General features: G+C 40.2%; 2 protein-coding genes across 3 annotated transcripts in view; one reads left to right on the top strand and one right to left on the bottom strand.

Moving 5' to 3' along the window:
* cerkl (ceramide kinase-like) overlaps window positions 1-16,729 on the top strand; it is a 37,447-nt gene extending 20,718 nt beyond the window's left edge. The window contains exons 5-15 of the mRNA XM_062432013.1: window positions 3,748-3,879; window positions 4,783-4,846; window positions 7,884-8,014; window positions 8,147-8,221; window positions 11,891-12,068; window positions 12,725-12,782; window positions 13,269-13,296; window positions 13,401-13,509; window positions 13,604-13,700; window positions 15,754-15,950; window positions 16,651-16,729. Of these exons, the coding sequence (XP_062287997.1) occupies window positions 3,748-3,879; window positions 4,783-4,846; window positions 7,884-8,014; window positions 8,147-8,221; window positions 11,891-12,068; window positions 12,725-12,782; window positions 13,269-13,296; window positions 13,401-13,509; window positions 13,604-13,700; window positions 15,754-15,950; window positions 16,651-16,729 (1,148 nt within the window). The remainder of the gene's footprint in view (window positions 1-3,747; window positions 3,880-4,782; window positions 4,847-7,883; window positions 8,015-8,146; window positions 8,222-11,890; window positions 12,069-12,724; window positions 12,783-13,268; window positions 13,297-13,400; window positions 13,510-13,603; window positions 13,701-15,753; window positions 15,951-16,650) is intronic.
* Window positions 16,730-17,550: 821 nt separating this feature from the next.
* Window positions 17,551-26,708, bottom strand: part of itga4 (integrin alpha 4) — a 28,737-nt gene continuing 19,579 nt past the window's right edge. For both annotated transcript variants that reach the window (XM_062432380.1, XM_062432381.1), the window contains exons 19-29: window positions 26,513-26,654; window positions 25,883-25,984; window positions 25,433-25,509; window positions 24,770-24,859; window positions 24,585-24,672; window positions 23,229-23,336; window positions 22,141-22,266; window positions 21,441-21,566; window positions 20,599-20,697; window positions 20,340-20,459; window positions 17,551-19,792 (exon numbers count right to left, since the gene is read on the bottom strand). In XM_062432380.1, the coding sequence (XP_062288364.1) occupies window positions 19,691-19,792; window positions 20,340-20,459; window positions 20,599-20,697; window positions 21,441-21,566; window positions 22,141-22,266; window positions 23,229-23,336; window positions 24,585-24,672; window positions 24,770-24,859; window positions 25,433-25,509; window positions 25,883-25,984; window positions 26,513-26,654 (1,180 nt within the window). In that variant the 3' untranslated portion in view covers window positions 17,551-19,690. The remainder of the gene's footprint in view (window positions 19,793-20,339; window positions 20,460-20,598; window positions 20,698-21,440; window positions 21,567-22,140; window positions 22,267-23,228; window positions 23,337-24,584; window positions 24,673-24,769; window positions 24,860-25,432; window positions 25,510-25,882; window positions 25,985-26,512; window positions 26,655-26,708) is intronic.

The following is a 26,708-nucleotide window of genomic DNA, read 5'->3' as shown; positions in this document are numbered from 1 at the left end:
ACCCCTTCAAAAGCTGGATCCACTGCTTGGCTGGCTCCACAGTGCGGACATCCACACGCACTGTGGTATCAAAACCAGTGTGGTCTCCAGCTGAAGGCACCTCTTCATACTGGCAGACATGTCTCCTAAAAGTAGGAAAACAAACTACTATTCATTTAAATCCACACACATACATAATACTTTTGCTGGACAGTTTGTCTGAGCTGCTGCTGACAGATGTTTGCTTCTGTGGACAAAGACGCTGATTGGAGGTTAGAGTCTGACACACTTTCATATTGCTCACATCTCTCCTCTCATATTGATTCCCAGTTTGAGTAAATCTTAAAATGTTGTAGCACATCTAGCCACAACTTAACGGCCTTTCATGGAAGTAGTAACAGTCAGTGCAAAATGCACTGTATGAAGGGGTAACACACATTTTTAAACTTGTAGACACAAATGAAGTTGTTGCTCTTACTTCTCTACTACAACACTGAAACTGAAACTGATGACTATATTTGTTAATGATCTATTTTTTAGTCTATGAAAATAATGAATAGTTTCCATATTAATTTCCCATAGCAGGAGGTGATGTCTTCAGATATATTGTGCTGTCTGTCCAACACTCCAAAAACCAAAGATATTCAGTTTACAATGATATGAAACAAATAAAAGCAGTACATTTTCACATGCAACGGAGCTGGAACAAAGAATGATTGGAGTTCTAACATAAAAAGAGCTAATGATCAATGATTAAAATCAATTACTAAATTGATCAAGATCTGTAGACTGTATCATTCCACTGAATTTGATTAACTACGATCCTTAAAGCGTTTAATTGATTGCTATTGTTCACTGAGTCCAGATGGAGTCTGCTCAAAAACTGATCTGTTTTTATCAACAACATGCAGGAGCTCAGTCTTCATCCCTCTGTCAGAAACTCAACACTTCTCCTTGACAACTCCGGGATTGTTTACCATGGTAACAGTTCAGTAGCGCCATAGCAACCAGCCGCCGTCCGAGGCTGGGAAATGATCTGATGGATACTTGATCTCTTTATATCTGTCTATCTGCTGTTCTACTGAGCAAAAATATGAACAAAATGGAATGACATCATCTCCTGTGAGACTGTGTGTGTGTGTGTGTGTGTGTGTGTGTGTGTGTGTGTGTATGAGAGAGAGAGTGAGAGAGAGAGTGTGTGTGAGAGAGAGAGAGAGATACAGAGAGAGAGAGAACTTTATGGAATCATTGAGTGTTGGGTTTAGTAACTTTGTTCCTACGCACATTCAAAATCCACATGAACACTTTTAGAAAACTGACTATAAATATGTTTAATGTGTGCCATGTTGAAAGTCACTGATAGACAGATTTACTGCAGCTTTTGCACCTTTTTTCAGGATGTGACACATCATTCTGCCACAAACAGCTGTGTTTAACAAAAAGCTGTGTTTAACAAACAGGCGCTGCAGGCTGGAGGTACATTTTGCATCATTTTAGCTGGTGTGTGCAAGGTGTAACTCTGTCTGAATTGCTAATTCCATTAAGGGAGGATTTACTTAAGGTCACACAGGTTTTGTGGAGGAAATAATGAATTGTAGACGGTGAGTTTAGGTGTGTGTCCATTAAACTTGACCGGAAAATCAATGAATATTAAAATCACAGCTACACTTTTCTTTCTTTTGTGAAGACATTTAAATGTGTATGTGTGTGTGTGTATGGATGCAGGGTGGCCCCTCACAGCAACTACCAAGAACTTAGTCAAAGCTGTGGGGTGGAGTGATAGCAGGAGGTGCCCTGTGTGTGTGTATGGGGTCATTAACAGGGCGAGGTCACAGCCTTTTGGGAGCAGATTATAGCAGTGAGCTGGATAATGGAGCTGATGTGTGTGTGTGTGTGTGTGTGTGTGTGTGTGTGTGTGTGTGTGTGTGTGTGTGTGTGTGTGTGTGTGTGTGTGTGTATTGATCTGTGCTGGTCTATGGGGATTTATAATGCGGTCTCCAAATCTGCCTAATGATGAGCTGTACAGGAGGTCATGGAGCTGATGTGTGTGTGTGTGTGTGTGTGTGTGTGTGTGTGTGTGTGTGTGTGTGTGTGTGTGTGTGTACGTTTGGAGTTTGGAGTCAATACCATGTAACCTCCTGCCCCCCTTCACACACACATATGCACACTCACTCACACTGAGCTTGATAGCATTGTTACAATCATACTTCATACTGTGTTCTTCTACATATCTCTCAGCAGTCTTTACTTGGAGGTTATCTCCTAGGCACATAAGTTGTTTTAAAGTCACATATATCCTCCAATCATATGTCACCATGTATGTTTCTAAACAGTTCAGTTCTTTGCACAGGGAGATGTAAATCATACACACACTGGCACCAGTCTGGTTTTAGAAATGATGTGATAAAGGCAAGTTTGAACCTCCTGAACCAAACTGAGGTCACATGCAGGACTTAAAATCAGAAAGATTAGCTACAGTACTGATTTAAGGGACAACATGAGAGCTTCAACTAACATTTGTTTTCATCATTGATAAATCTGTTGATTTTGGTGATTAAGTCATACTGTATAATGCTTGTAGCAGCCAATAATGTAATAAATTATTATATTATTGGCTGGTTATTTTGTTATTGGTCAGACAAAAAAAACTTTACAATTGTAATAACTGGAGCCGATAATGTAATAATATACTGATGTCACATTATTTAGTTTTATTTACTGGATATAAAGTTTTACATTTCCATGGCACTTAGTCGTAGTGTTGTCTCTTTCAAATATTTGCTCAAAGACCTGAACACACACATAGAAATAAATCCAATAAATAAATAAAGTGATGTTTAGAGCCAGACCCATATATCGGTCAACCGATATTATCAGCTAATATTGGCCTATCACAAATATATCGACATCAGCATCTACATTGTCCAATATGCACCGATGTTTTTAAAAAAAGTTATATAGGTAGCATTTTATGTATATTTGATCATTTTTCTTAATTCAAGTTATACATACATATGTATGTTTGTTTTTTGTTGTGTTTTATTATTCATTGGAATTTATAATGATTAAATTCCCAGTGAAGTTTACTGTTTCAGTGCAGTAATGTTATGTTTGATAACCACATTGTATATACAGCAATGTAGCAGCCAATAACATAACAACGGCCAATAACCTAATCATTTTGAATGTAGTAAGCTGATAACGTAATAACATTTCGGAACCAATAATGTAATACCTGTGAAGTAATAAGTTTTACGTTATTGGCTGATTATTAAAAACCTTTACAAATATAATAACTGGAACTGATAACGTCTATACGGCCTGACCCATACTGGATTTTTGGGGGCGATGCCGATACCGATGTTAGGGAATTTAAAAAATCTGATATAGATATATTGGCCGATAATCTTATAAATGCAGAATATATAAATAAAATGCTATGGAGAAAAAAAAATATATATCATGATCTGTTTTATAACATCTGTAACACTGATGTAGTGGAGGTTTTTTCAATGAAAGCCAAAGAGGAGTTTTAATTCTAGAGATGAGCTGTTTTTGATGTGTACATGGGTGAAAAAGTGCCAGTCCCCCATTATAAATGTCACTAATATTAACACAAATATTAATATTATAACATACTGGTATGTGCTAGCCTTGGCCCACAAAAAAAAAACCTCTGTAAAAACCCACAACCCGTATGTCAGAGAATGAAAATATTTGAATCCTGTAAAACATTTAAAGCGTGTGTGTGTGTGTGTGTGTGTGCAGGGTTCAGCAGTCGTCCCAGGTATCTGAAGGTGTTCATCAACCCCAGCAGTCATAAGAAGGATGCCGTTCACATCTACAGAGAACATGTGGCTCCACTCTTCAAGATGGCCGAGATCCGCACTGACATCACTGGTCAGTCCATCCAGCTGATTAACCAATGAGATGCAGGATAATGTTTGGTTGATTGTTATTCACACTGGCAGTGGGCGGGACAACAGCAGATATTTTTTGGATGATGTCACACCTCACATGTATTAAATATATATGTCTTTTATTTATTGACTTCAGAGGAGACTGTGTGTGTGTGTGTGTGTGTGTGTGTGTGTGTGTGTGTGTGTGTGTGTGTGTGTGTGTGTGTGTGTGTGTGTGTGTGTGTGTGTGTGTGTGTGTGTGTGTGTGTGTGTGTGTGAGGCAAAGGTCCAAAGGTCAAAGTTAATGGCAGACTCTGGTCGCTAGGTAACCTGATACATGGTGCAGAGCTTAGCCCATCTGTTCTTATAGAGGGAAACAACCTGCTCCTCTTCTCTACTGTTCCTCATTCTCCCTCCTTCTTCCTCTCCTTTCTTTATTTCCACTCTTTTTCTCCTCTCCTCTCCTGTCCTGTCCTCTTCTCTCCTTTTTCTCCTCTCATCTCCTTTTTTCTCCTCCTCTCCTCTCTTCTCCTCTCCTCTCGTTTCATCTCCTTCTCCTCTTCTCTCCTTTTTCTCCTCTCCTCTCCTTTTTTCTTCTCTCATCTCCTTTATTCTCCTCTCCTCTCTTCTCCTTTTTCTCCTCTCCTCTCCTTTTTTCTCCTCTCATCTCCTTTATTCTCCTCTCCTCTCTTCTCCTCTCCTCTCCTTTTTCTCCTCTCCTCTCCTCTCAGCAGATGGTGTGATATCCGTTGTCCCACTTTTTTTGGCAGCTATCGAACAGTTTTGTACATGTGACCACACACATGCATGAACACTCTATCTCTCTGTCCATCTCAATGTCTCTCCATCTGTTTCCCTCTCCTTTTTCCCCCCTCTCTCTTTCTACCTGTCTCTCTTTCTCCAGTGACAGAGAGGAAGGGCCACGCTCTCTCAGTGATGAAGGAATGCAAGCTGGATGAATATGATGGGTTAGTCGTCTGTCTTTGTCTCTTTGTCTCTCAGCACGCGCGCACGCACGCACACACACGCGCACACACACACACACACACACACACACACACACACACACACACACACACACACACACACACACACACACACACACACACACACACACACACACACACACACTCTCTCTCTCTCTCTCCTCTCTCTCTCTCTCTCTCTCTCTCTCTCTCTCTCTCTCTCTCTCTCTCTCTCTCTTTGTTCCTGTGATTTTAAAATGTGGAATATGTCCTCTTAAAGTACACATGATCTTCTACACATGTTTCTCCAACACAGCTGGACTGTATGTTGCCATTTTACCACAAGCACTACTAAAGTTGGAATAAAGCTAATTCTCACCTCTGTATTTACTATCACTGTGTTAGTCAAGCTTTCCATTCTGGCACATTCAGTTCAGTTCTTAGCCAAATGATGAAGGTGATATCACATAACCGCAATATCATCAGTTCTGTTCCAGCTGGTGAACTGTTATTATATGTCATACTTGTCTCTGTCCACATGTGTCCTGTCTGCTTCTACACTGAACTATCCAATAAAAGCAAAAATAGCCAGTACCCCATCAACAACAGTGATACTAGTGCCAGATTAACAACTTGATTTCAGTCAGTGTTTGATAAAAGTAGCTTCTCATTTCATTTAGCTGATATGATAACCATTGCTGACAGATTTTTATTAGTGCTAGTAAATTAAACTTTAGCTCCGTGATTTGGTTGAAAATCAGTTCAGTTTTCATTTATGGGTCATTTTTGAGATTAAATAAAACTATGTTGTCGTTTTGTTTACAACTTCAGGTTTTTGAGTGCACTGATTCACACCCGTGACTTCATCTCCATAGCAACGGTAGCTGAGGCTCATAGAGTATTGTAGTAATCCATTCACTCATTCTACCTTTATTTAAGCTCAAAGATCGTTGACGGCTTGCCCTCATTCACAGTAACATGGAATGCTCAAAAGAGAATAATTACACATAAAAAAAACCACAGAGAAAACAGTGGAGAGGTTTGGAATCGTGCTTTTAAAGTGACCTATAGGTACGATTGTGTGTGATAATGAGGACATATTACACAGTGAATGCTTGTTGTGAATGAGGCTTCTACATTGTAACTTGTAACCCCACAAGATGTATTTGGCTAGTGTATCTCTTTCACTACTGCCACTAAGCTTGACAGGCCTAGCATACATAATTACAGTTGCTAAACTATGATTGGACAGTTGTTTTTCTAAATTAAGTCATAAAATGAGCATTTCATTTAAGGTGGAAGGTGATGTTTACATAGAAGGTAATATGTTGTGATTGAACTGTGGCATTCTCCTTCCTTAACACACTGAAAAGCCGGATAATTAACTTACTGTTACTGCACTGTCAGAGGACACTAAAACACAGTGACCCAGCCTGGTTATAACACACACGCACGCACACACACACACACACACACACACACACACACACACACACACACACACACACACACACACACACACACACACACACACACACACACACACACACACACAGACAGACAGACAGACAGACAGACAGTGAGACAGGTGAGCTCAAACCCCAACTGCTAACTGAGATAATATTATTAATAAAAGTAAAAAATAGGTAATGCATGAAGCAAATAACAAAACAACTACTCATGGTGTGTGTGTGTGTGTGTGTGTGTGTGTTTGTGTGTGTAAGCAGCTTTTGTGCTCAGCCCTCATAAAGCTTAATGTACTTAGAAAAGATTAGCTCAGCGTTGCTAAGCTAGCTGCTGAGTGTGAGCGTGTGTGTGTGTGTGTGTGTGTGTGTGTGTGTGTGTGTGTGTGTGTGTGTGTGTGGGTGTGTGTGTGTGTGTGTGAGGCTACTCTAGTGAGGATTTGGTTGAAACCTACATTTGCCAATTAAGTTGGCTGTCACCGTGGTGACTGGAGCTTCAGGTAATCCCATATGCAGGAAGAGGGGGAGGGGGCGGAGTCTGTTTACATCACATTTACTGCAGACACCAACTCTGAAGATGAACCCTCTGAAAACATGAACACATACGTCAAAGAATCAAGTTATGATTAGATTATTATAGTATTTACTCTACCATTACTACTACTACTAATACCTAACATGCAACAGTATTCATGCAAAAAAGAAACATGGAAAGTTATAATAAGAAAACAGGTAAATACACACCTGTACACATCTGCACAAACAAAGCAGAGTTCTCCATGAATGTTTTCTTCTGCAGTCTTGCCCACAATTATCAGAACTGTAGACAGGATGTAAAATTAAAGGACATTTTTCACTAGCCACAAAAATGCATTTAATTTATGCATATTCTCTGTAAATTGTATCTACAGTACGTATATTATGGTGTAAATGTTTGTTCTTAAGACTTCTACACTGTCATATATGTAATTCTGGTTGAGAAACCCTTAAAAATCCTAACAGGTGGAATATGTGTGTCATTTTAAAATGAAAGGTCATTAAACACCTCAAATTCCCATAAATATCACAGAGGACATGGCTACATTGCTCATTACAGCCCTGACCGTTACTGATGCCTTTTAAAATGAAATAAAACGTGTTCACCTTTGACCTGAAGTGCAAACATCTCAGACTGTATCATAATTTGTTCATTCTAGTTTTCTCTCACTGCTGAGGCTGCCTCTTCTTTCTTTTTTTCACTTGTGGTTTTGAGCTGAAACTGAAGCATGAAGCTTCTTTTGATTTCCACCTTCCTGTCTACAGTTCTCTGTCCCAAAGTGAAACAATCCAGTGGACTTTTATTGTGAAGTTGACGTGATTTATTTGTGTACACCTGTTCAAGTCGCTAAAATAAAGGAAATTCTTGGGTGTTCACTGTCACTGGATTTCCTGTCTGGCTTCAGAAGATCAGATTAGTGATCGTCTTCAACTTCTCATGAACAGTTCACAAGCTCATTTTTATTTTGGCCTGGATGACAGAAAATGACTGTGGTCTTTGTAAAGTAGTCTCATATTGTCTGTCTCCACCTGTGTGTCAGGGTGGTGTGTGTTGGTGGGGACGGTTCAGTGGCAGAGCTGTGCCACGCTCTGGTCCTCAGGGCTCAGCTGGATGCTGACTCTCCAGAGAAACCAGTGAAACCAGTGCTGCCACTGGGGATTATTCCTGCTGGTAAGAGAGGACACGCCTTCATATCATCTACAATACAGTACAGTACAGTGTGGACATACCACATCATGTGATCACCAAATTATGTGGGAACTACAGAACAGGTGATGTCTGTGTGTCTGTTTAACTTTCCAGGTTCTACAGATGTGGTTTCCTGTTCTGTTCATGGAGTCAGAGATCCAGTCACTGCAGCTCTGCACATCGTTCTGGGTAGGTGTTAATGGTTTTATGTCCTTAGTCACGTTGGCTATAGTGGTTTCTGCCTTTTTTTTAAATTTCATCATGTGGGGGTGGGTGTATTCTACCTTTTCTAGATCTATAGTATCATTATTATGAGTATGTGGGTTCAATCTGTTCAACATCTGTAGTCACATTGTCCTAGGTGGGATCTACCTGTTCTAGCCCTGTTATCACATCATCCTGGGTGGGTTCTACTTGTTCTACATATATTATCGTATAGTCTTCTGTGGTTTTCATCTTTTAGAACAATACTCCAGTTGTCCTGGGTGGGCTCTATCTTCTTAGATCTATAAGACGAGCATCATGGGTTGGTTTGACTTGTTCTAGATTTGTAGTCACATCCTGAGTGGGTTCTTTCTCTTTTAGATCTAAAGTCACATAACCCCAGATGTAGAACGACCAGTTCTACATCTAAAGTCACGTGGTCCTGTGTAGGTTCTGCCTGTTGTATATTTATTCTTGTCATCTTGGGTGCATTCTAGTTGAATTGTACTTGTTCTTGCTGGGGCAAACTGCTATAACTGGTACTATCTGTTCTAAATCTACAGATGTGTTGTCTTATTGGGTTCTGTTAAGTCTATCTATCTACAGTCACGTCCTGGGTGGATTCTAGATCTGTAGTCAAATTTTCCTGGTTTGGGTTCTTCTTGTTCTGGATCGACAGTCGCATCATTATGGTTGGGTTCCTCTCGTTATGTCATCTCTGGTGGGTTCTGCTGGTTCTGAGTCTAAACTGAGATCATCTTATGTTCTAGAGCTGTTATCCAATTGTCCTATGTGGGTTCTATGTGCTCTAGAGCTATTGCCAGGTTGTCCTAGGTGACTGCTTTTTGTTCTGTGTCTATATCTACATTAACCTGTTGGTTTTGGTTGTACATCTAGAATCATGTCGTCCTGTGTAGATGCTACCTGTTTTTCACGAGTGGATTCTATATGTTGTAGCTCTATAATTGTGTCTTTGGTGGGCTTTAGTGGCTCTAGATCTACAGTCACAATGCCATTGTTTTTAAATGTAATCTAAGCATCTCACAGGGAGTCAATCGGGAGTTTGTTAAGCTTTGATGTGATTGGCTGGTAGTTAGTCAGACTGAAAGAAAACAGAGTGAAGCAGACGGCGGCACTGAACTCTGGAGGGAGGGTGCAGACAGATGTCTAACAGCAGGATCAGCTTCACTCTAAATCACAGGTTACTCTGCCCCCTGTAGCCCCGCCCCCTCCACCTCTCCCCGCCTGTCTCAGGTAAACACACTGCCCAATCAGCTGGCAGCAGGGTAGGCTGCTGTGTGTGAATGACAGGTTGTGGTATCATGGTGGCTCATTAACACATATTTACACTGGAAGCTGTGTGTGTGTGTGTGTGTGTGTGTGTGTGTGTGTGTGTGTGTGTGTGTGTGTGTGTGTGTGTGTGTGTGTGTGTGTGTGTGTGTGTGTGTGTGTGTGTGTGACAGATGGGATTCAGTATTCAGTGGCACTAATAAGACTAATTACTAAACAATAGAAAACGGTTAATTAGCAGGCAGGAAGCTTTTCCCACAGACTACAGCTGACTACAGGTGGTGACTGCTACATAACCAGGTGAATGTACGTGAACTATTATAACCCTCACTGCTTGGTTTAGTGTTTAGTATTGAGCCCAATATATTTGATGACCTGGGCTTTAGGATGTTTTGGTAGACATAATTCACTATATTCTGATACTTTATGATCAAATGATGTATCAGTTTATATAGAAACTGACTGACTGATTAATTGTTAATGAAAATAATCATTAGTTGCAGGCCTACTATGTTTAAGGTAATATGACATCATACATTTTATATACATTTTGGAGATATAGGATTTTGTACAGTTACAGATTGCTGATGGATTTACAATTAGATTCAGTTCAGTTTACCATTAACTAGACATTAGACTAGCTAATATACCAGCTGTCTGCAGCTAATGTTTTGCTAAGAGAACTTTCTATGTAGTGTTAAGTATTCATTTAAAGTTAGTAGGAAAATTAACCTTATACATGTGGAAGAATTGTCATAGCAACGTGTTAACATTGGAGAAAAAAAAAACTAAGGAAAAAAAGTGATCTAAATTTTAAATTTAGTTTCCATTCAGTTTGAAAACCAAACTACACATGTGCTGGGAATCAATCAGTGCTGTTTGTGAACTAACAGGTAATATTTTCATTTATGATCAGATGAAAAAACAGAAAAGTATGATTTTACATCAATAAATAAATGAAAATAAATAAATCAGCCAGCATATATTGATTTCTGCCATTTTTAGAAAGCACTGCAGGTTATATCCCACTGACACACTGACTGTCTCAGCTTTAATCCTGTGCAACACACACACACACACACACACACACACACACACGCACACACACACACACACACACACACACACACAGACAACATGCCATATGGTGAGGAAATCAGATTCTATCCAGAGAGACAGACAGGCAGTCAGTCAGACAGACAGGTGGGGCGACTGTAGTTCAGTAGGTTGCAGCAGGTATGTGACCAGATGGCACACTGTGTGTGTGTGTGTGTGTGTGTGTGTGTGTGTGTGTTTGTGTGTATGAGACATTGTATGCGTCGGAGCTGACGGAGCTTGTTGTTGAACGGTCTCGGAGGTGAAATTAGGTTAATAAGGGAGATTTGTTTGGGGGGGGGTTCCAGGTGCTTCTGTTTGTGCTGTGTTCACAGACTGTGGGAAAATAAACAGTAAACAGCGTTACTCAGTGGCCATGTGTGTAGTGTTAGTGGAAGGTGTCAGACTTTTCTCCTGCTGGGCTTTCAGATCAGAGTCAGACCAACACAGGAGGGAGTTTGAACATGTGAACAATTCTCTGATGCTATAAGTGAAGTAATAAGTCATATGATGTGTTTATGATGCAGGCCTCTGCAAATGGACACAAAATAAACCTGAAGGGTTGTGAGATGCTTAATGAGGTATGAAGAGATAATAAATACAGTCCTGCCAAATACATTTTTGAATACTTTTTTTCATCTTGTCTGTAATGATTGTCCTTAAACACTTTGTCATAGTTTATAAAATCATTATTTAAAATGTAAAATCTCCAATTCCTATAAATGTAATTGAAGTACATGACTTCAGTAAATATACTGAGTTACTTTCCATCATGGGACACAGACAGAGTATGTTGCAGAGTGCAGATAGATAACAAGGTGACTAAAAAAGTGGCCCACTGATACCTCTAGCTGCCTCTGTTGGTCTTTTTACTTCTGGCTTGCAAGTGGTAGCATTCCCTCTTTGGTCTCCTTGTGGAAATGAAACATCAACACACTTCCTGCTCACACACACACACACACACACACACACACACAGACACACACACACACACACACACACACACACACACACACACACTAAACTACACACAGTACCACTGACCTCTTTCTGTTGCCCATATTTGAAGTGCGACTCCTTATGAATATTAACAAGCTTCAAACCATACGACCAATTGGCTTTCTTACAGGCTGTGTGTGTGTGTGTGTGTGTGTGTGCGTGTGTGTGTGTGTGCGTGCGTGTGTGTGTGTGTGTGTGTGATGGATCATGATTATTAACTCTGGATGATCATATTCATCATCAACAATGATCTTTTTCTCCAAACATCAGGTCACCTGCAGCAGGTGGACATGTGCAGTTTCTCCTCTCTTGGTCAGCTGGTGCGTTTCGGTTTCTCTGCCATGTTTGGTTTCGGCGGGCGGAGCTTAGCGCGGGCGGAGAAGAAGAGGTGGATGCCATCGTCACGGCGACGAGAGTACGCTCTGGTGAAGACTCTGGCTAGGCTGAGGTAACACATCCATACATTTATAGTCAGTTGTTTGTTCTTTGTATGCTATAAAGGATAGAGAGGCTGTGAGGGTTTTAAAGTCCTTTCATAACAATGACAACCATGTTTCTGAATTCATGTGGTTTGAAAGTTGATATGTTTTCTTTGGCATCACAAATCCAGATATAAAATTCACGTGTATAATATTCGTAACACTACATTTATGTTTTTCAATTTCAAAGTTGCTCAGATTGCAGAATTCAAGATAATTGGATAATCAGTGGAATATAATCAATCAGACCTCTGTCCTATCAGGTTCACTTCTGTCAGTCACATGATCCAAAAATGACAATTTCAGGTGTGAATCTGAATTTGTGAACCTTGTGAAATTTTTGAAATTGCAAAAAAAACCACCAAACTTTATCTTTTGGACATTTAAATTAGAATTAAACCCAAATACATTCAGATAGTTGTTTCTCAAAATAAAGTATTTAATTGCTGTAATTCAGAGGTGGTTACATTTTTAAATTACTACATGATTAAAGGGCTATCTTTGCATCAATATGAAGTCATAAATGTGTGATTTTGGCTCTAGAAATAAAATGGACATCACATTTATTTCATGAATGTCTCTCTCTCTCTCTCTCTCTCTCTCTCTCTCTCTCTCTCTCTCTCAGACCAGAGGACTGTCAGCTGTCTTTTCTACCAGTGAAGAAGTCAAACAGGGATTTCTTTGCACATCTGTGAGCAACACACACACACACACACACACACACACACACACACACACACACACACACACACACACACACACACACACACACACACACACACACACACACACACACAGAGTGACAGTTTTATGTCACTGTAACACACTGTAACACACTGTAACACACCCATAACAGCATTCACATTCCTCACAGTATCCAAAGATGTCATTGCTGTCTGATCCACTCACACTTTAATATCACTTTATTATACGCAGCAGCATATTTATACACTTACACAAGAAATACAAATATTCAAATACATTTAAGAAGAAGAAGGAGGTCAAATAAAAATAACATAATAATAATATATATATATATATATATATATATATATATATATATATATATATATATATATATATATATATATATATATATATATATATATATGCATTTATAACAGCATTACCATCATAACCACTTTCACCATCATCTCTTCCTCAGAGAGCACGACCAGGACCAGGACCCAGAGTCAGGTGAGGGTTTGTCTCCATGGAAACCTCCTGGACAGAAGATGAAATCCGGTTCATATTTCTGTCACATTTTTTGTTATTTCTCTTTCTGTGATTGGTCGGTGCAGAGGGGGAGGAGTCCTGGACCACCAATCAGGGCTTGTATCTGAGCATCAGCATCATGTCCATCCCCTGTCTGAGTCCACACACACCTCAAGGACTGGCTCCTAACACCAGGTGATGATGGTTAATGTAAGCTGTGCTACAACCTTGAACGCACCACAGTGTAGCTTATCTCACCACGTATTCTTCCACTTCCTGTTTGTGACAGTTTGGCCAACGGTAGCGCGGCGCTGATCGCAGTAGGAGACACTACGAGGTCAGAGTTCATCAAACACCTGAAGAGATACAGCAGCTCTAGTGGACAGGTGAGAGCAGCTGTCAATCAACTAACTGTTAAAGATGGTATTTCTCTAATGCAGTCTGGTGCTGGGTTATGTGAGTTGTGTTCCACTTCCACCCTGAGCTCTCCATTCTCCAAAAAACAGACTAGTTAGTGAGTAGATTAGCTTGGTTGAGCCTGCTTTGGCCTGTGAAAGCACACACTAACCCACTTTCTAAATATACAGTCAGAGAGGAGTTCACTGTCCTGCACAGTAAACAGGCTGTTTACTCTCTGACCTACATCCTCCTGATGTCCTCATGGACAGTTCAGCATCAAACAAGATGAGACGGGCCGTCCTGGAGGAGCAGCATACATATACAGTAACCATGACAACCCAATTTTGAGTCCTACCACTGACTTTTTAAACCTCATCTGAGTCTGAAACCAGAGTCACAAACATCCACATGACAAGAGAATACTAATTCACATAAAGATATAATGGCCCTTTCATTTTATACTAGTTCCCTTAGTTATAAGCAGGTATTTAACACTTTATTTTGAAATTATAAGAAATTACGGGGAGTGTTTGTTTTGTTTTTGTTATAATTTTTGTGTATTGTTTAAAATTTTGAAAAAATAATTGAGGTTTTATGTCTGTTGGTGTGAATGATGTATCGTACAGGTGTGATTTTTTTTTTTTTTTTTTACAAACATTCTAATTACTCTGAACTGATGTGATGTGTGAATGAATTCCCTCTTTCAGTCTCACCAGTATCATCAATCTAGTTCCAGCAGCAGCAGGAAGGTGTGATAAAGCCACAGTACACTACCTGATCACCAATGAACTGAAGACAGACAGATAGTGACTAGCTGGTGAACACAGTGGAACATTTAGCAGCTAAAGAGCCAGATGTTTCTGTCAGAAGTCGATAGAAACCAAAAGATTCATCAGCTGATAAACAAACACAACTAATGATGATGATCATGTTTCTTAACATCTGCCTAACATAGACAGCTGCCTCCACACATTCATCATAACATCATTATAAAGACAGCAGTATGTAGTGTTATCATATCGTCCTGCTGTCATCAAGTAAAGCTACATCAATATGATCAACAAAATGTGTTTAACCCTTACACACTGTTCATATTCTGACTCATAATTAGTCTCATCTTATCGGGAAAAAAAGGCATTCACAATCACTATTTTATTGTCCAGGAGAACATTTTATAGAATATGATGAGTACAATATGTTTGAATGCTGATTTATGATATTTATAATATATAAAAACAGGTCAAATTTGTACATTTGCATATATAGAATGATTTTATTACATGTTATGTTAATATTCAAGATGAATTCACATGTAATCAGCACTTTAGTGTTGCAGTTGGACAAAATAGAACTTTATATGCAGTCAATACATAATATATATGTAAGCTGATCTTGTTTTGTATGTTAAATCCTTATCTGGTTAATCATTAATTAAAAGCACAATATGTCCCTTTGGAGTATAGTAGAGTAGGTTGTTACAGTTCTTCAGTAAATGTTCTTCCATCACTGCCAACAACACACTGTTAAAAAACACTTCATAGCCAGAAAAGCTATTTACACACTGCAGATAGTCAGCAAACCTTTCAGCTGTTATCATTACATGTGAAGTCAATAATGTGAAGGTAAAAAAACACAACTTATTCTGTGTATTGTTTTGGGCCTAGTTTTCAGTTGGTGCTTTATTTTCCTCATGTATTTTCCAGACAGGTTGTGTGTGTGTGTGTCTGTGTGTGTGTGTGTGTGTGTGTGCGTGTGAGAGATGGTCTCTGCTGCTCCCTGTTGGATCATCAGTGTATTACAGTGCAGACACAAACAAGAAGAATCACAGTCACTGCTCCACATCAACAAGTTGCTTAACAACATCTTAACAAGCTTTTCTGTCCTCCTCAAGTGACGTTTGACCTGCGAGGACACACACACACACACACACACACACACACAAACAAACACACACACACACACACACACACACACACACACACACACACACACACACCTCGTATATTATTAGTCTAACTGTCTTTGATCGTCTGTCTACAGTTCAGTTTCTCCTTTGTGGAGACACACGCCGTGTCAGCAGTGAGGATCCGCCCCCGGTCGCTGATTGGCTGGTCCGAGGAGGACAGCGAGGACGAGGGTGAATCTAAAACTACACCCATCATCCAATCGCAGGGAGCCGCTTTCCCCTGGAACATAGACGGGGAGCTGGTGGAGATCTCTCATGAAGTTGTTGTCAGGTATGATGTTGCTATGTGAATATGACAGCTCTGCTTTGATTTTGTTCAGGTTTGGAGATGATCATTGGTTATTAGTTTGTATCGTATGGTATCAGTTCATCTGGACTATATTTTCTTTCTTTCAGTTCATTGTCAAACTCAGATAGGTTCAATTCACTATCACCTCAAACAGTAAATGTTCTCAGTTAAGAAGCTATCACTCAACCATTAATGGATGATCTAAATAGTCACTGATGGAGTGCCTTTGTAGCTTTTCTGTCAATACATTGATGAAAAGACTCATTATTTCAGTCCTTTTTATAGACATCTGTCCCTGAGACTTCTGACTCTACCTCCGTACAGTGGAGGTGATGGAATTATGTTTGTGGTGCTCAAAGTGTCTCTGTTACTGTTATTCTGCATATTTAGAATATTTAGAGACCCTCGCCAAATTCCTACTGTTGACAGTGTGTTTATTAAGCTATGATTGGTTGGTTAAGCCACATACTGTGTTATGGCAAAGCCCCCTGGTTTGATTACAGTTGGGAATCTTTGCTGCATTTCTTCCCTCTCTAGACAAACCCGAACCAATGAAATCAAAAAATACAATGTTTTTTATTTCATACTTTTGTCTTATTACGTCATATCACCCTCTCTCTCTCTCTCTCTCTCTCCCTCTCTCTCTCTCCCTCTCTCTGTGTGTGTGTGTGTGTGTGTTCAGGGTCCACCCACGGCTCATCACTCTGTACGGAGAGGAGGTGGATGAAGCAGAGTCCAACGTCTCCTGCAGCTGCATCTGAATCCTGCAGAGGGCGCTGCTGTGTGTGTGTGTGTGTGTGTGTGTGGCTTGGACCGAGGCACATTAACTCAACAGTGTCCCTCTTGGCTAGTGCTGTTTCCATGGCGACGTGAACTAATGTAGAATTTTTATAGAAGCAAAGTAGCAAAAACACATATAAGTAGTAACTGCTTCCTGTTTACGAAACATATTAAAGCTGCGTTTTAGGCCGTTTGACTCGTGCAGCTTTTAACAATCAGTGATGTAACTCATCAGCTGACTGTGCTTTACAATGTAAAGATTTATACATTTTGGAACTGATGGATGAAGATAAAGATTCCTGTTTTATATTCAAATGTATCTGTTTATATTTGACTGTATTTTAATGAGCAGCTTTTCTCTGATGGCTTTGATTTCATTTGTACTGAATATTTTTTTTATTACAAGTTTCATTTCGTTTTTTGTCTTGTCCGGTCCGTCTCTGGTTCTGCTGCAGCGAGGCAAACGTTCATCTGTTTACATTATGAGCTCAAACTTTCACATCAACCAATCGATCAGAATCATGTGATTTAAAGTAGTTTGAATGTAACTCAGTGAGAGGAAGCAGAACTACATTAAAAGCACTATTATAGCTTCTGGTTTCCGTACAGATGTTTGTGTTGATGCACACAAGCAGAACCAGACTGGATGAGCACAATGTGTCCACACACTGTACACATTTTATATCTGAATACTGTTTTTATGTAGACACTCTTCTTCTTTTTTTTTTTTTACTGAGCTCATGCAGATATTTTAGTAACAGCCGTGATCAAGAACAGAACAAAACACAAGTTGTTGCTTAAATAGGAAATTCTTCATTTAATAGAAATGTGTTGATAAAGCAGTGAGACTCTCCAGTGCAGAACAACTTCACATACGCAAAAACTCAATATTAAAATATGTGTGTTTGTGTGTGTGTGCATGTATGTGTGTGTGTGTGTATTTACATTTCAATGAATTAAACAGGGGAAGGTAGTAGCTGTTTTTACTAGCTGTGTAATACATTTAATTAAAACGTGAATACTAAAATGATGATTTTCAAGTAATCTTCCATTTTTTGACCCTGTGGCTCAGTGTGACACTGGCTCTGTCACACAACATGATGCATCTTATTGTGTGCTTTGACACTGGTGTTCAGTCTGAATCTAGAAGCAATTTCACCCCCCCCTCCCAAAAAAAAGGAATTCTATGAATTGATTGAAATGTGGAAACAAGAAACCACCTGAGTCCACCTCAAGTGTGCTACAGTCTGAGTGCAATAAGAGCACAATCTGTTCATCTGCACATCCATGTGTGTGTGTGTGTCATCATGACATCATTAGTGGAGTTTACTACAAGACACAGGAATATATATATATGTGTATGTATACACATATATATCTACTTACTGTGTCTGAAACCCCTCCTTCATTCACTCATTCACTACTGTGTGTGACACTTATTGAGCAGTAAATTGAAATTTCAGACACTTGTTCATCATTATTTTCCATCATCACTCACAGAGTCGGACAATTGTACTTTCACATCTGTACAATTTTCACATCTGTAAAATGCAATAATTTCTATGATTGTTAATATAATTGTTATACATATTTTCTCATTCCATACTTTTTCATCCCATTGTGGATTTTTAGGGGACTATGTGGAGTGAACATTTCAGTAAATGTAGCACTGTTTAAATAAACGAGGAATGATTTCAGACCCAGCTGAACTGTGATACACATCAAAGCTCGACTTCATATCACATTTTGTTTTTAAGAGCGTACATTTAAAGAAGGAAAAAAAGCGCTTTTTAAAAACAGCTTTTTGCAGTTCCTTATGGGCCATGCTGTCTTCAGTTGGGCTCATTCAGCTCTACCCAGCTGCACATTGTTCACACAATAGAATGGCTTCTTAAAAAGGTGATAAACAGCTGCAGTCTGCTGACAAACACACTAATTGAGCAGACAATAGAAACCAGTAACAAAGTGTGTATGAGACTCTGGTAGAACCCAGTGTGGAAAATGCACAGATGGTGTGTCACATGCATTGAAAAACACTATGTTGTGGCAGTAAGATGTGTATTACTGCAGGTTAGTGTGCTACCCTGCTTCAAGATTTGCCACCGTCGTATTTCCCAGCCTCACTGTGTGTCAACACGCCACAGAAGCAGCAGTTTTTCATTGGCTCCCTGGATGGGTCCATATGGCTGCCACAGACCGACTACTTCAACTTCTGTCTGATCAGTGTATGTGCTACAACATGACCGGTGAGTCTGTTTTGTGTGTCTGTGTCTGTGTGTGTGTGTGTGTGTGTGTGTGTGTGGCTAGTGCATAAAGTGTTGATCAGCAGGTGAACAAAAACGTAGAAAACAAAATATACAGAAAATTACAAGCCAATCAGAGGCCGTGTTTCCATCCCCTGAGATCAAAGGTCACCAGAAAGTGAAAGTTGCTTCCTTTGGTTTGTTTTTTTCCTCAAAAGTGTCTGTATGAATGTCATCAGTAACATGGGGTCACATCCCAGGAAGCGCCGAAGCCTTCGGAAATTGTCCACATTTGATTGTTTTGCTTCCCTTTTTATATCGTTTGTTACTCCTCCATTGTTGCAGACTGTTCAAGTCTTGACGCTGGTGTGTATTTGTGAAGGCACATCAGGCATGTTACATGATAAAAGGTCACGGTCACATTCACATAAAGGTCTGTGTGGTAACTAGCAGGGCTGCCTTGTTGTGGGTGTAACGTCAAACCCTCTGACACACACACATCAAACACACTTCATTGGCCCATGACGTTCACCTGCAATACTTTCTACAGTTCTGGACAGAAAGGGGTTGCTGTCATTTCTTACACAGCACTTCCTCCATGGCATCCATCAGTACAAATTGTCTCATTAAAACTTTTGCACAGTCACAATATGAACTCCATCCTATGGTCAGAGGTCAAGAGGTCATGTTCAGAGGTGGTTAGGAAAAGCTTTCTCTTTTGTTGCTTTGAGGAACGTAGTCCCAGCTGTCTCTCTTGAACTCCTCCTCTGTCTTCTGGAGGGTCCTCTTAAAGAATCCAGCCTGAGACAGAGACAGAGAGACAGAGGTCAAGGAATGTAGCTGTTGTTACTACAACCAATATATAGTGATAAACTTTAGACTTTATAAGTAGCATTATGTTGAGATACACTAGTTTCCCAGTTCATTATACTGGGATATACTACAGTTTACCAGTACATTATACTGGGATATACTACAGTGTACCAGTACATTATACTGGGATATACTACAGTGTACCAGTACATTATATTGGGATATACTACAGTTTACCCGTTCATTGTACTGGGATATACTACAGTTTACCAGTACATTATACTGGGATATACTACAGTGTACCCGTTCATTATACTGGGATATACTACAGTTTACCCGTTCATTATACTGGGATATACTACAGTGTACCAGTACATTATACTGGGATATACTACAGTTTACCCGTTCATTATACTGGGATATACTACAGTTTACCCGTTCATTATACTGGGATATACTATCACAGTCAATATATCACCATTACATAGACTGTCTGCCAGAGAGCACTGACAAGTTGATATATTTTATTATTTACCTTCCATAGACACCAGATGAGAGCAGCCAGGATCATCAGACCCAACACTAAACTGACGATGATGATGAAGACCTTCACCAGCATTGAGGGTTTCTGGCTAAAATGAGCTTCCACCAACACCTTGAAACGTACCACATACAACACATGATTGTTAGCATCACCTACAACATACAGGACATTATTTTACCAGGCAACGACTTCAACTCCCATCAGGCTTTGATCATGCACCTTTGTGAGCTGTAGCCATTGAATGTTCTACCTGTGCCAGAGGATGTTCATGGATGATGGTGGTGTCAGGATCTTCTCTGGGAGATGACATCATTGCAATGCTCTCCAACGTCATGATACCTTGACGACCCTGAGACACAGACAGTGAGTGATTGATTGATTGACAGTCAACATGTTACACTCAAAAGCCACAAATGAGGCGCGCAGGTGGTCGAGTGGTTAGAGCGCATGCCACGTACGCAGCGGACCCCGGTTCGAATCCTGGCCAGCGGATCTGTACTGCATGTCACCCCCCCCCCCCCCCCCCCTCTCTCCCATGTTTCCTGTCTGGCAACTATCAGATAATGGTGTCTATGCCTGAAAAAAATCTTTAAAAACCACAAATGTCGACATCATTGTTGCACAAGAGGAAAGTCAGATTCATGCTCTGTTACACAATTGTGTCAATCCATCCGGTAGTTGAGATATTTCAGTCTGGACCAAACTGGTTGACTGACTGAATGACACCTTAACATGTTTAAAAAACGCTGTGGAGGACCAACAGAGAGAGAGAGCAAGCACAGCCTTTTCTAACGTTGTCAAGTTATTCATGAAAACTCCCTGCAGCTTCTTAATAAAAGCCTTCCAATTAAAAGAAGTGACTGAGGCTTTTAATGTGAAATGGCTGTGGGAGGTGAATTATACAGCAGTTAGTGAGGTACTCAGGTTGGATCAGGTGAGTGAAAACCTGCAGGCATCAAACTCACCTCCTCAGCATTATGTTGAGTCAGCAGACACTGCTGTTCACATATGTTGAATAGAGTTAGAGACCCAGAAGTCCTATGTGTGTGACTCAGCAGTATTTGTGTGTGTGTGTGTGTGTGTGTGTGTTACCGGAGCTTGCAGTAGCACAGCAGGGTTCAGTCTGGTCTCCAGTCGGATGGTGGCTTCTCTCCCTGCCTCCAGGTTACCGAGGCGACACACCAACCACTCGCACAGGTGGTCATGACGGCTGCAGAACTGCACACATACACACACACACACATAGTTACAACACACTGTACACTAAGTGGGTGTATGGATGTACTGGACATGTTTAAGTGTTTGACTCCAACTCCAGCATCTCACATTCTCAGCTTCTAATGATGAACCATGCTACTGGTATGGCAGTCTCATCTAGCGCCAACATGAGGTCACATTTTGAATTTGTCTAATACTTTGGTTTATGTTGGTGGACTCTAATGTAAGTTATGTTGGAGGGTTTACTAGATCAGTGACCTTTGACCTGCTGGTTGTGCTAAAGGAAAAGACAGGGAATCAGTGGGATTCATACTCAAATATCATGCAATTCCATCCAATATTTTTATAATTTGATATTTCAGTGTGGGTCAAACCCCTGGACAGATTTTCCATCTCTAGAGACACAAAAACATCCGACTCACCATGACCTAGAAATGTAGTGAAATATTGTTTTCTCCATAAATTATAATTAAATCTGAACAATAACCTCACTAGAGAATGTCAATAGGTGTCCTCACAAGGATATAAAGACAAACGTGTGTGTGTGTGTGTGTGTGTGTGTGTACGCGCTTACCATTCTCCGGGTGGAGACGGGGGAAAGGAAGAAGATGATCTGTTTGATGAAGGAAGCTTTGGGGGCGTCACAGTCCTCAATAACTGAAACAGTTGTGTCACTCATGGAACACACACCGTGAGACGTCTGCAGAGGGACAGAGAGAGAGAGAGTGTGTGTGTGTGTGTGTGTGTGTGTGTTAATATAACTCATGTTTTCAGTGTGCTTAAATGACAACAACAACTTTTACATCTAATGCTAATACTTCAACCACCCCTGCTACCACTTCTACCACTTCCATGACTGAGTGTGGAAGCCAATAAACAGGTCAGCCACAAAGTAGAAAATATGATGATGTGTTTTTGTGGTTGGTGGTATTTAACCATGATAGTATTTTTAAATGCAGAAGAAAAACACCCAACACAATAGAGTAAGTTATGTCCATTATATATGTGTAAATATATGTTAACACAAGTAATGAAGAGCTCAACTCTCATACTGATATTTACCAAGAAACTATTTGTATAGTAAGTAAACACAAACACCAGGCTAAAGCAGGGGTGTCACACTCATTCTAGTTTAAGGGTCACATCAGCCCAATATGATCTCAAGTGGGCCGGCCCAGTAAAACCATTGTATAATAACCTACAAATAATATATAACATATATAACTTTACTATAATAAACCATATATTTATAAAACAGATGAACATGAACATGATGGTATGAAAGAGCCTCCCAAAAACGTTGAGGTACGTGGCTGAATGAGTCTGTGGTGCAAATGAATATGCAGATGTTGTAGTGGAGCTATAGGAACACACTTCATTGCTTTCACAAAGTCTGATGAAAGAAATTGTGACTCAGATATTTCATGGACTTATAGAAGCTGGTGGAACAGTGGCTCACCTCTACATTCCTGTATATACTGTTCTACATTCAGCCACCTGCTCAAAGCTAACCCTAACCCTAACCTCAGATCTCTAAACGGCAGACTTCATAACATCCTCTCAGAAACCTGACAACCTCATCTGCTGATTCTTTTTTTCAATCAATGAACTAACACTGGTTCTATATTCCATTGTTGAGCCGGGAGAAGCGGAGCCACGTACCTGCCAGTCCACCACCTGCAGCAGTCTGTGTCGGTAAGGAGCCAGAATCTTTGGAAGAGCGATGTCAACCACAGTATCTACAGACCTGCTGGGACCAGAGTTTAACACCTGCACACACACACACACACATGGAGAGAGAGGAAAGCATGTTAGAAAATATGGATCCTAACTCTCTGACGGAGGCTGAACTCATGTCATCCTGAGACGCTCTGGAGACCGTCGGTCTGTATCTGTTGACATTCCTCTTTAATGTCAGACGGAGGTCATAGAAGCAGCAGACCGGGCGATGGTTTACACAGATACTCGATAGGTTGAGTCTACGTGTGTTTCGGGACTACGGGGGTTGCGGTACTGTGGCGATATGAAGCTGTATAATCTATCCTTGTGTAAACAGAGTGAAAGCTGTGTCTTCATTCTTGGCGTGGTGTTAAGCTTGTTCTCAGTGAGTGATGTGGCCGCGCCAAGACGATGTGTGCTTAGTTACTGAGGAGCTGAGGAGAAAGCACCTAATTTGGTGACTTCAGGGATGGCTTCTCTGCCAGATATTCAGTCCTGCTGGTTTTGATCTTCAGCAAGTTTACAGGTAGTGTTCAGATAGTGGTGATTGCATATATAGTGCCCAGTATGGCTCAAACTGAAGAGAAGATGAATGTATTGAAGCTGACTGTTTTTATTACAGTTATCCAGTGGGCCAGACTGGACACCTTAGCAGGCTGGTTCTGGCCCACGGGCTGTATGTTTGACACCCCTGACTTTAGGAGCAGTAGACAGCCACTGTGCAGCACCTGTGGACCAACTCCAGTTCTACATCAGTGAGCAGAATGAACCTGACATACAGTTTTTTTACTGATGGAAGGAAAGTGGAGCACCCAGAGGTAACCCATACAAAGCCCACACAGAAAGGCTGCAGCTGCATATCAAACACAAGACCTTCTAGCTGTGAGGCACCAGTGCAACCACTGAGTCACCATGCTGCCTACAAAAGTGAATTACTTGCTTAAAATTGGAAGCAAGCTGCTCTGCCAGGTGAAGTAAATTGTGAAGGTGAATTGGTGACAGTAGTGCTGGTGTTGTCCTGGACAGTTGAACCGTTCCCACTATGTTCCCACTATGTTCCCACTCTAACCTGTGGTCATGAGCTCAGAGCAGAACTGCTCTTTCATGATAAAAGGAGCAGGTTAAAGTGGTTTAAACATCCGATTAGGAGACCTCCAGGAGGTCACCCTGTGGACGTATGCTGCTCAGAGCACACATGGATCATATATCACATCTGGAGTGAGCAGCTGCAGGATGTGACTGAGGAGAAAGACATCTGGATGAGAGGATGAGGGTGGATGGCTGAGAGGAGACTCGTACCTTGTAGGTGTAGTTGAACGTCTCGGTGTAGCAGTCAACCGGGGTCGAGTCCACCTCTTCAAATGCAAATGAGGTGGGGTTGACGAAACTGTGAAGAAGAAGGAAGACACACACGATGATGTAGCTCACATTATAAACCATATGATTCATTTAGAGAGTGACATGTAGCATTACTGCTGACTCACCCGTGGATGTTGACATTGACTCCATATCTAAGAGGAAGAGGCAGAGTGACCCAGTTGTCATGGAGATAGTCTTCACTCTCATAGTTGTCACTGAAGAGAAAAAATCACATGTCACAGATTGATTAAAATCACTGCAACTTTAAACCTTTATTTAAAAAATGTTTCAGTCTGCTTGTATATTCCATCCATCCAAATACAGTAAATAATAAACAATAATTATCCTGTTTAATCCTCATTTCCCCCAAAAATTTCACTTGAAATGTGTTTTTCTGCAAAAAGAATGTACAATAAACCTCAAAATGAGCACTTTACATTTTTAATACTATAACATGAATATTTATTTATTTATTTTTGGATACATTTCACCCACCCAACAGAAGAGAGAGAGAGGAAAATAAATAAATAAATAAAATAAAAATAAGATACATAAATAAATTAAAATTAAATAAATGCACAAATAAAATAAAATAATAAATATTGACAATACTTGAAAAAGATTAAATAATAATAAAGTTAAAATTAATAAATTAATTTAAAAAAATGTGTCAGATGAATATGCGGTTAATGTGAATATTTCTACACTGGCAAATTGTTGCTCATGTTAATGTTTAAAGTACTTCATTCAACCTTGCAGAGATGAGAGAAGCTGGTGGTGTTCCTTACCTGCTGGTGTTGGCATGAATGATGATGTCACCAGGTGTGCTGTTCTGGCTCACGTCCAATAAGAAGCTGATATTCATCTACAAGAAGAAAAGGAACTGTGTCAGTGATTTCCAGGTGTTCTTTTTTTAATATCAAAGTCATCATTTCACATCACAACTTTTTTGCTGAGTTGAATCACATATTAAACTACAGCTTTTTACATGTTGGCCTTAAAATCATTGCTCTGTGGTTTTCAAAGGAGGAACTGGGATATTTCAACATTTTCTCTTTCACAACATTTATTGTGAAAAACAACTGAAACCAAGGCAACGTGGCAAATACCTGCTGACCAGACGAAAGCAGAACAGAAGAGAACATACAGAAGCACTGGAGCTGACCTTTGACCTCTAACACTGCAGACCAGTATTATCTACCTGTATATAAATAACAGTGTGTGATTGTGAGCTTTACCTGAGCCTGTGCTGGCAGGAGGAAGCTGGAGGCACTGCAAATGACACCCACTGTTGTACTGTTGACTTCCTGTGTGACATCACAGCTCACCGCGTTGTCCTCCTGCACATAAACACACACAGACAAAGTTTATGGTGTGTACTTTAAATTATAATCCTTAAGATTAAAATCAAAGCCTGTTTTTGATACTTTTTATTTTGTCATTTCTTGTATTCAGATGCAGTAACTTCCTCTTCATATTGTAGTTTTCATAGTTAGCATTCAAACTGCCTTTACTCACTGATATCAGCCTCAATGTTAACTGTCTAATTTCCTCCTCCTGCACATCAGAAGTGGATCAAGTTACTGCTAATTGTACGCTAACATTGGCTGCTGCTGCTACACATTAAATGCTTTTATTGTGAAGGAGTCACATGTGGTCATTTTGGTCACTTCTTTGGACTTTGGATCAGTTTTCGATGTTGCAGGAGGAGTAAAAAACCTCTTTAACTGTGTGCTGCTGCTCTGTGGAAAACTAAAAATTAAATTAATTTTTTTATTAAAACAATGTGAGTTTATTTAGCCGCTCTGTAAATACATACAGCAGCTGCTCTTCTCTATATTTCTGACAACACAGTGAAGTAAACTCACGTTCTGCAGGACTTTGATGTAGTGGATGTTGTCGGGGAAACGGAGCATCAGTCGCGGCAGGAAGGCGTCATCTCCAGAGTTCAGCAGCGAGGCGTTCAACATCATAGTGCGTCCAGAGCCCAGAGCATAGTACTGCAGCTGCCTGATAATAAACAATGACAACATTAACAACAGCAGCAACTACACTGATGCTCCA

The sequence above is a fragment of the Scomber scombrus genome, chromosome 13 (genome assembly GCF_963691925.1).
Source record: "Scomber scombrus chromosome 13, fScoSco1.1, whole genome shotgun sequence".
Classification (NCBI taxonomy): Eukaryota; Metazoa; Chordata; class Actinopteri; order Scombriformes; family Scombridae; genus Scomber; species Scomber scombrus.
The sequence above is the reverse complement of the archived record's forward strand: the minus strand, read 5'-3'. Positions and strand labels throughout refer to the sequence as shown.